The sequence below is a fragment of the Malania oleifera genome, chromosome 12, assembly GCF_029873635.1.
Source record: "Malania oleifera isolate guangnan ecotype guangnan chromosome 12, ASM2987363v1, whole genome shotgun sequence".
In the NCBI taxonomy this organism is placed as follows: Eukaryota; Viridiplantae; Streptophyta; class Magnoliopsida; order Santalales; family Ximeniaceae; genus Malania; species Malania oleifera.
Window position 1 is genome coordinate 36,508,257 of NC_080428.1, and position 11,007 is coordinate 36,519,263.

Below are 11,007 nucleotides of genomic sequence, written 5' to 3' on the forward strand. Positions count from 1 at the left end.
TGGATCTCTCCTCCTCTTTATTGAGTTAGAGTTGATTACTCTCGTCAGATTGTTTGATTTTTGGGGAAATTATAGATTAGGTGTTGTCTTACTCTTATTAACTAGTTTATTGTAGGTAGCTTATGATTTTAAAAAAGAATAGGCCTATATAGATTCCCAAAGTAAAAATCATTTTCGTTTGTTTTTATGTGTGCTTGTTTTAGTTTGTGTTAGAAACAAATAAAGAAAAATGGGGAGGTAATTAAAGTAGTAGAGGCTCCATGAAAGTTAGACCTTTATATAAATCCCATCTTCATGATTTTGGGGTAACACGAAATTTTTTAAAAAATTAATAAAATTTTGCAGCTTTTATTGATTTCGTTGCTGGTCTCATTTCGAAAGGGTAGAAAATCTCCAGTTGCCTGGGTACCACTACCAGCGCAGGAGAAACTAGAAAGGATAGAAAATCTTCAGATCGAAGCGACAGAGAAGCAATAAACGTGCGGCATGAGAGCCATGCCGCGAAGAGATGACCGAGATTCCGAGCGGGCGAGACGATAGAAAATTGGTGAAAGGAAAAAGGTCGGTGAAAAAATTGGAATCCTTGAATTAGTCAACAATCTACGAACCCCCAACTTGCGCGTTCGGTGAGAGAGAGAGAGGCAGGGGGAGGAGTTAGAGTGATAGATGGTTTTTTATTTCGGTCAGAGGAAAATCCAGAGGACTGCAGATTAGGAAATTGGGGATTCCCGAAAAAGCAACAGGCAGAACCGGGTAAAACCCTCTTGTGAGGTATTTCACTCCTTTTCTTTACAGATATAATATGCCCAATTATTTGTTTCATCCTTTTTGATCGTCTGGTCAACATACTATTAGAGGTCCTAAATATCATAATGTTTTTTTTTTTGTTTTCCAAATCTGTTAATATTTTCCTGTTCAAATGTTGAATTAGTTAACATTATATACACTTCTGCTCAACATTCATATTGGTATCAAATGTTCTCAGTTTGTTCAGTAGCAATGGTTTCTCAATGTATCAGGTTGTTTATAATCCTTGTTTGTTACATTTTTTCTCCATTTATGGTCCTTCCTGCAATGCCCACGTCGGAGATTGAAATTGAGGCATTGAAGACTTTCAAGAATTCCATCACAGATGACCCATTTGGGGCACTTGCAGATTGGACTGACACAAACCATCACTGTAACTGGTCTGGCATTGCTTGTGATCCTTCCTCAAATCATGTCATTTCTATATCCCTAGTCGGTAAGAATCTTCTAGGTAACATCTCCCCATTCCTTGGAAACATTACCAGCCTCCAGGTTCTTGATTTAACTTTGAACTCTTTTACGGAGCACATCCCAACTCAGTTGGGGCGTTGCTCTCAACTTTTACAGCTAACCCTCTATGAGAATTCTCTTTTTGGTCCCATCCCACTTGAATTAGGAAACCTTGGAAATCTGCAATCCTTGGATTTAAGCAATAATCTCTTAAATGGAAGCATTCCTGAAAGCATTTGCAACTGCACATCCTTGAGAATGCTTGACGCCAGTGACAATAGACTCAGTGGCGCAATCCCAATTGGCATTACAAATTTGGCTAATCTCCTATCTTTAGACCTAAGTAGAAACATATTATCGGGGAACATCCCTTGGGAAATTGGGAATCTATCAAATTTAGAGTTTCTTCTGTTGTCTGAGAATAAGCTCACCGGTAAATTTCCATCTGAGCTAGTTCATTGTAAGAAGCTAGTCACTCTAAACATGTATTCCAATTTCATCACTGGGATTATTCCATCAACTATCTGTTCACTTCAAAATTTGAAGAACCTATCCCTGGGTTACAACTATCTTGAGGGATCCGTTCCCTCTTGTCTTTCCAATTGTACCCATCTTATCCAGATTGATTTTGGTGTTAACAGAATGATTGGGAAAATTCCTCAAGATTTAGGGAAGCTGCAGAACTTGGCATTCCTTATTCTTGCGGAGAATAACATGTCAGGGGATATTCCAGACAACCTTTTTAACTGTTCAAGTCTATACAAACTTGATTTATCTGCAAATGATTTCAAAGGAATGCTGAGACCAGGTTTGGGCAAACTCTACAATCTGTATTTTTTAAGGGTCCACAGAAATTCATTGGCAGGGCCAATTCCAAGGGAGATTGGCAATCTAAGTCAATTGATCTGCTTAGATCTTGCTACAAATAACTTTTCAGGTCTAGTTCCTCCTGAATTATCAAAACTTTCTCTCCTTCAAGCTGTTTGTTTGCATGATAACATGCTAGAAGGCGCAATTCCTGAGAAGTTGTTTGGGCTAACACATTTGACTTATCTAGCGCTGCAAAATAACATGTTCAAAGGTGCCATTCCAGATGCATTCTCTAATCTTAAGGTGCTTTCAAACTTATATCTCAATGAAAACATGCTTAATGGGTCCATCCCAAAAAGTATGGCATATCTTAGTGGACTGATGGCATTGGATCTTTCTCACAACCTTCTCGCAGGATCTATTCCTGGATCTGTGATTGTGGGTATGAGAAGCATGCAGTTATACTTGAACTTCTCATACAACCATTTAACTGGAGCCATTCCAGATGAGCTTGGTATGTTGGAAATGGTACAAACCATTGACATCTCAAACAATAAACTTTCAGGAAGCTTTCCTGAAACAGTTGGAGATTATAAAAATCTGTTCTCACTTGATCTATCTGCCAACGAACTTTCTGGTGAAATCCAAGACACAGTTTTTACAAAAATGGTTTTGCTTACTAGCTTGAACCTTTCAAGGAATTTGTTCAATTGTGGACTTCCTAAAACTTTGGGGAATCTGAAGCACCTTGTTTCCCTTGACCTTTCTCAAAACAGGTTCAATGGCATAATTCCTGAAAGCTTTGGTCGTCTCCCCTTCTTGAAAATTTTGAACCTTTCTTTCAATCAACTTGAAGGACCTATTCCAAATACTAGCATATTTAGAAATAGCACCACATCCTATTTAGATGGAAACTTGGCTCTTTGTGGAGCTAAATTTCTGAAATATTGCAGAAATCAGAATGCTCCACATAGTTTCCTCAAGAAAACTGTAATAATTCTCATAGCATTTGGGTTGGTTTTTGTGTTTGTTGTTTCCATACTCATTGGATACATTAAGATGCATGAAAAAGAAGGGGCTAGGAATCCAGAACCGGAGTATATTTCAACATTAGCACTTCAGAGATTTGACCAAAGGGATTTAGAAATGGCTACAAATTTATTCAGTGAAGATAACATCCTTGGTGCTAGCAATTTGAGCACAGTATATAAAGGCAAGTTAGAAAATGGGCAGATTATAGCTGTTAAAAAATTGAATTTGCATCAATTCTCGTCAAAGTACTTCAACAGAGAGATCAATACCCTGAGCCAGTTGAAGCACAGAAATCTAGTCAAGGTACTTGGTTATGCTTGGGAGAGTGGAAAGCTAAAGGCTCTAGTTCTAGAATACATGGAGAAGGGAAACTTGGAGAGTATTATCCATGAGCCTTGCATGGGTCATTCAAGGTGGACACTGTTAGAGAGAATCAATGTTTTTGCTTCTATTGCAAGTGCCTTGGATTACTTGCATTCAGGTTATCATGTCCCAATAGTTCACTGTGACCTAAAGCCTTCTAATATTCTGTTTGATGAAGATTGGGAGGTCCATGTGAGTGATTTTGGAACAGCTCAAACTATCAGTGTTCACCTACAAAATGGAAGTACTGTTTCCTCAGGGTTTGAATTTGAAGGCACTATAGGCTACCTTGCGCCAGGTAACATTTCACGGGCCATAGCTAATTGTCTTTCCAACACTTCATTTTTCTCTGTTGAAAATGTTTTTGCATAAAATACTTTTCTATGTTTTTAAGTTGTTAGGTAAACACCAAAGAAAATGATATACTACGAAGCTATGAATTAATTATGTGTTATAGATATTTGTCTTATGTTTATGAAGTTATAGATTCGTTAGTGAATACATAATATTATCTTGTATTATCATTAGTTTTACTATTTAATTAATACTTTTATAGAAATACTTTAGGAAAATAAAGAAGTGCACATGAAAGTTTCCCCCAATTTTATGTCAACGTTTAATTTCCTTAAAGGCCCTCACTATATGTATTATATATATATATATATATACAATAATTCAAATTGTAATAAAAAATTTATTTAGTTAAGTTGTGAAAGTGGAAAATATATAAATATATAGAAGTAAAACCAACTATATCAACACACATAACGTGTGTACGGTTGCTAGTATATGGTTAAGTTAATGGAACCTAGAAAAAAAAAATTTTATTTCATAATCTAAGCCTACACGTAATTTTGACTAACATATATTTTTTAACTAACTATAACTACAAATATTTCTTTATGTGTACCAAATATTTTATTATTCCTTGATCATATTTGTCGAACAACTTTCTTTACGCTCATAACAAATATTTTATTTTTTTAATGTCCTAAAATACCAAAATATAATTCATATTTCAATAAAAAATCATTATTAGTTGATCATATTTGTCCAACAACTGACATTAATTTACGGTGAATAAATGTTACAGTCCCACATTGAATGTGTACTAGTGAAATCTTGAGATTACAGGGATGGATGATTTTGACTTCAACCATGTAAGATGCCTTTTATAGGACAAATCTGTGAGGCCAGTGAGTCAAAACGGACAATACCTTATTGGAGTTAGACTCAAGACTATTACATTTGGTATGAGAACTATCTTATGGGTACTATCATGTGGGACAACAAATATTAGACGGGGGAAGATGTCACAGTCCCACATCAGATGTGTATTAGGAATATCTTGGCATTATAAATGGTCTGTGCTCTGATCATGTGATGTGCCTTTTATAGGACAATCTTGCGAGACTAGTGGCCAAAGTAGACAATACCTCACCAAAATTGTGCTCAAGACTGTTACAATAGACAATAATGTTAGAAACATAAAAAATTAAATTATTAAACTCAATAAAAATTATGAATTTGAAGGATGGATTAATATTCAAATTTTCCATGACTAACTCAAAAGTCAAAATTAACTCAAAGCTACCTGTATAACTTCTTAAAAACCCCAATACAAATTCTAATCAAATTTTTTCAAAAAAAAATTCAATATTACTTGGTCATATTTGTTGATTGACTTACAATAATTCATAGTGTGTTAGAGACTAAACAATAAAGACATAAGAATAATTTAGTTAACTTATCAAAATAATAAAAAAGTGAAGAATTGATTAATTTTATAAGAAAGATTATAAAAAAATACATTACACATGTATTCTATGCGTGATAGCTAGTGATGACAGTGAACGAGTTATGCCGTCTTGTTTTGCAAATCCTAGCTTATATGTTTGTTGTTAGACTTGTGTTTTACCTATATATATAAGTTTAAGCTTTGTGCAGATTTTATTTTGACTGCTCTAGCTACTTCTTATTTGTACATCATTTTTTTTTTTTTTTACTTTGTTCTTTCTCAAGTCTTTAAATCTCACATTGTTAAGTGACTTTGTTGTGTTTTCCATAGAATTTGTGTACATGAGGAAAGTTACGCCAAAGGTGGATGTATTCAGCTTTGGTATGATAGTGATAGAGTTCTTAACTAAACGGAGGCCAACGGGGCTAATCCAAGATGATGGTTTGCCAATTACTCTGCATCAACTGGTGGAGGAAACCCTTCGGTGTGGAATGAATCGACTTATTGAAATTGTAGATGTGGATCTCGCTTCAAACATTTCCGATGAGAAGCATGCCAAAATAATTGAAAAACTCTTTGAACTAGCATTGTCATGCACCTGTCAAGAGCCTAAGGATCGACCACGTATGTGTGAAGTATTATCTTTCTTATCGATGCTAAAAGCTGCATGTAGTGGTGTGAGATGGGACCAAAGCCATGAAACAATAAGCTAGCATTCTAGTAACACAGAGAAGATAGAAAACTCACTATTGAATTTGTTGTTGCTCATCCTTTTTGGGCTGGGCTATTGAATGTTTATGCAAGAGGCATGCTTTATTTATACTACAATTTAACCTCATGATTTAACACACTTGTGGAAGTTTGGTTCAAATCAAGTCCTCTAATTATAAAGGAAAAAAAGAGGTAATTGCTCAACTCTAAGTTGCTAAAAAAATTATTTTTATCATATTGTTAACTAACTCATCATATTGATATCATAACATTCCAATATTCAACAATTTGTAAGTGAACCAATAAATATTGTGCAAACCCCTTAGTTAATTTAACTCATGCTAGGTCAAAATCAAAGAAAATGTTTAATGAGCAAATATATATTTGGCAACTCTCCTACAACCAAGGATGCCCAATTGAAGGTAAAAAAATCAACAAGATAAAACAATTTAGTTGCTTCTCGTCTTAACACTATTTTTAGCCTTTTCTCATTTAAAATTAAAAATGTTATCATTTGTTTTTTAAATATAAAAAACATCACATCGGAAGAAAATACGTCGCATAAATTTAAAAAATATATACATGAGAAGAGCAAAATCTTATGGAACACTTGAAATCCAATTTACTTCCTCGCCTAATTCTCCCCTTTTCACACACCAAACATACCACACCACATACCATAGCCAATGTTACCAACTGAAGGAGGGGATTAGTAGTAGGCTTGTAGTTAATCAATTAGTTTTATTCCTTTTTGTATATGCATCAGCCTGCTTATTGGTAAAAAATCTCCATCCAAAGAAATAGAAAACACATCAAATACTATACCAAACTATGTGCCATTGCACTTTATCTTTAAGATTTGTTCCATGAAGTATATATATTTGCAATTCTTTTTGAGAAAAAAATGTCAAAATAAAGTATCAACTTGATTAATTATATTATACCAAAAGAAATTATAAAAAAACAAGATATAACACTTCTATAAAGGGCATAACATATAGTATTTGAAATTATATTCTATGAATTTTAAGATTTGCTGGATTGAAAGATTAATAGTTTGAATAAGTTTGACAAATTAAAACATGTGTTTTAATTTAAATTATTGGGGCTCATATTAAGTATGGTAGTAGTTCAAAATTTCATTATTCTGCCAAGCATGTGATGTCTTTATGACTTGTTTCATGATTAGTCATCTTATTTATCAATTTCTTCATATAATATTTTTGAGTGTGTAAAATTTATATTCTTGAGGTTTGACTATGTTTTGGAAATCATCAAAATCTAATCAAGCGAAATATATTGAAATTCAAGTGATTGAAGAAACAAGCATAAGTAAATTTCAATATATCTCAAGACAACTTTGCAATATCAACCAGTAAAGATCTTTTTCATACTAAACACATTAGGCTTTACTGGGGGAAAAATAATGTAAAGTTCTTATATGTTACGTGCTTCCTAAATCTTTTATATATGTGTGGAGAGCAGTATGCTTGCAAATTTCACATTAGTTGTTGAAAATAAATTATTTAGCTTATAAGTTTGAGCAAGCATACTATCAAAGTACCAAACTATTTGTCTTAAATAGTTTAAACTAATTGGCACGACAAAAGTTTTTGAATAAGAAGTTTCCCTTGTTGCATTATAAATAGAACAAGTACTTTAAACTAAATTGTTATATATTTATTTAAAAAGCATTAGTTTTATGGACGGCAATCACAAAAGGGTCTCGAATAGAGGAAGTAAGGAAGGATTTAACAACCCTTAATTTAATAGAGGAAAACACTCTTTTAGGTGAATTGGTGAAAAATAATTCATGTAGTCTACCCCACATAGTGGGACCTAAGACTTGTTGTTGTTGTTGTTGTATCACAAGAGGGTCTCTATTGTTTTGTCATGGCTTGAACGTTTTTCTTGTCAATTGATCAAATTTGGACCTAATTTTATTGTAGGTGCATGCAGTCATAGTCCATATACCACTTATAAAGAACTTTAATAGGTAGAATCTCATTTATTAAAGGTGGTGCACAAATTTAATTAGTTAGGCATGATGCAAACATTCAATCTAGAGGCAGAAACCCTTTTAATTATATTTAAATTGTACTACTCTTTCCAATTTTTTACAAATGAAAGAGTCCAAAGTTGTACAAAGAATACATTTCCTAAGTTGTCAAACTCTCTATACTTGAATGATCAAATAGTATGATAAGAATGATACAAAGGGAATTGTTTATGGAGACTTATATTTTAAAGCCAAGGCATTAGGGTATTTACAGACACGCAATACTTAAAAATAAAGTATAATTAATATATTGAATTTAACAAATGGAGAATAGAATGGAGAGTTGATACTCAGTATAATCCAGAAGAAAAGTATAGAGAGTGCACCGTACAATAATTTCCAACCCTAAATGAATAACTGAAATGAATGTGAATGACGTATGTATGAATACATATAGTTGCATGCATCAAACCACGCATGTAAACACTTTAACTCATTCTCAAAACAGAGTATCTCTGGTGGTGGACAAATGATAATGCTTATCCATAGTTAAAAGCAAATGATATGTCATAACATGGATGCAAATTTAGGACTTAATGAAATGACATTTTGTTTAACTTTCACTCATCCTTTCAAAAATATTTTAATATTCATTTTATCATAATTATCTTTGTGTGTGGTTTTTTTAAAAAAAAAAAAAAAAAAACTTTAACGGAATTTCGGCAGTATGCCGTAAGTAAATTGGACATTTTCCTATAAAACCTGTACCTAAAGCATGATTGTTTTCACAAAATAAACCATTTCAAGCATGCAAGAACCTCAATCCACTACCACCATGCAATTCACAATGTACTACATCAGTCATGCAGTTGGCGTTCAACACAAGCATGTATTCAAGTAGTTCAATATACAATTCATATAACATAATACCATCCATGAAGAAAATATTACAAGGAAAAAGTTAAAACATAATTCAACTAAGGTTTTCTAATTTTATCCAGAAGATTGCTTCTTAAGCATTCTTGATGCAGCTTGGGTTGTGCATGAACTTGTTACTTAGATTGTGAGAAGGCTTATGATAGATTGAGTTGGGGTTTCTTGGATTCAGTTATAGACATAAAAAGCTTTGGTTATAGATTAAGGAAATGGATTGGTTTGTTTTTCTTCTATTCAATGATAGTGGTGGAATCTTGGTTTAGAATGTTTTAAGATTGTCTTTACTTTGTTGGAGATTTTTGAGTTTGTTTTTGGTCCTTAGGATTTAATTTGCTAACTTGAGTTTGACTATAAAAGTTTTCAATATATAGGAGGTTTTGAGTTGTGATTCTTTAATGGGTTTTAATGTTCATAAGTGGCTTTCACTTACTTATATGACATTTAGTTCTTGACCTTTCACTGTATTCAATTCTATACATTGTTGTTCTTAGCCAAGTGTTTTAGATGTTCAATGATAAGCCTAAGATCGCCTCTTTTATTAAGAATATCAACATATGAGAGGCACGAGTTAGAATGACTTTAAGTTTTTCTTTATCATGCATACGTTTCTTTGTACACGATTTTATTCTGGAAAACCTTTACCAACATTTTGGCAGCATGCCGTCTGTAAATTGGACATTTCCTAAAAAATTATTGCACTAAAACCTGATAGATTAAAGCAAACAAATCACAATAATAAGTATCATGCTGATATTAGTAAGTTTGAGCATGTGAAAACCTAAATCCACTACCAGTATGCAATTCACAATACACTACATTAGCCATGCAGTTGGCGTTCAACACAAACATATATTCTAGTAGTTCAATGTACAATTCATATAATATAATACCATCCATGAAGAAAATATTACGATAAAAATGTTAAAATACAATTCAACTAAGGTTTTCTAGTTTTGTCCAGAAGGTTGCTTCTCAAGCATTCCTGATGCAACTTGGGTTGTGCATGAAGTTGTTACTTAGATTGTGAGAAGGCTTGTGATAGATTGAGTTGGGGTTTCTTGGATTCAGTTATGGATATAAAAAGCTTTGGTTATAGATTGAGGAAATGAATTATGATTTGTTTTTCTTTTATTCAGTGATAGTGGTGGGATCCTGGTTTATAAGGTTTTAAGATTGTCTTTGCTTTGTTGGAGATTTTTGAGCTTGTCTTTGGTCCTTAGGATTTAATTTTCTAACTTGAGTTTTACTATAAAAGTTTTCAACATATAGGAGGTTTCGAGTTGTGATTTTTTAATGGGTTTTAATGTTCATAAGTGACTTTCACTTACTTATATGACATTTAGTTCTTGACCTTTCACTGTATTATATACATTGTTGTTCTTAGCCAAGTGTTTTAGATTTTCAATGATAAGCTTAAGATTACCTCTTTTCTTACGAATATCAACACGTGAGAGGTGCGAGTTCGAATGAATTTAAGTTTTTACTAATCATGCATACGTTTCTTTGTACACGATTTTATTCTGGAGAAACAATACCAAAATTTCGGCAGCATACCGTCTCTAAATTGGACATTTCCCAAAAAATTCCTACACTAAAACCTGATAGATTCAAGAAAACAAATAGTAATAATATGCATCATATAGATACCAGTGAGTTTGAGTATGCAAGAACCTAAATCCACTACCAGCATGCAATTCACAATGTACTGCATCAGCCATGCAGTTGGCTTTCAACACAAGCATGTATTGTAGTAGTTCAATATATAATTCATGTAACATAATACCATCCATCAAGAAAATATTACCAGGAAACCGTTAAAACACAATTTATTATTGCTTGTAAGACTTGCATATCTAACGAGAAAATGCATCTAATGATGTCGATGCATAGTGAGTTTACAATGGACTCATTTATTACATCAGATGAAGTACTAAGAATCTAATAAAGGATATAAAATAGTTAAAAGTTCAAGACCACTTCTACAAATATATATATATATATATATATATATATATATATATATGCACACATATACTATACAAATAAATTATGTGTAGTGTGATTCCAAATCTTTATGTGATGATGAATATATTATGTATAGTGAGATGCCTAATTAATGTTCAGGAGAATATCTAGCAACATGCATACAAAATTAAGTTAA

General features: G+C 32.8%; 1 protein-coding gene and 1 long non-coding RNA gene across 2 annotated transcripts; both read left to right on the forward strand.

Annotated features, from left to right (window-relative positions):
• Positions 1-212: 212 nt before the first annotated feature.
• LOC131145043 (uncharacterized) lies at positions 213-6,048 on the forward strand. Its single transcript, XR_009133954.1, has 2 exons — positions 213-771; positions 5,531-6,048. It is a non-coding gene; the product is annotated as an uncharacterized LOC131145043 (long non-coding RNA).
• LOC131145042 (LRR receptor-like serine/threonine-protein kinase FLS2) lies at positions 765-4,376 on the forward strand. The gene has a single exon (XM_058094083.1). It carries the CDS (start codon positions 976-978, stop codon positions 3,832-3,834), a length of 2,859 nt encoding a protein of 952 aa, XP_057950066.1. The 5' UTR covers positions 765-975; the 3' UTR covers positions 3,835-4,376.
• Positions 6,049-11,007: the final 4,959 nt, after the last annotated feature.

Bases quoted from the DNA above. Each gene is read 5' to 3' on its own strand.
- LOC131145042 (XM_058094083.1), top strand. From the start codon at position 976: ATGTTCTCAGTTTGTTCAGTAGCAATGGTTTCTCAATGTATCAGGTTG.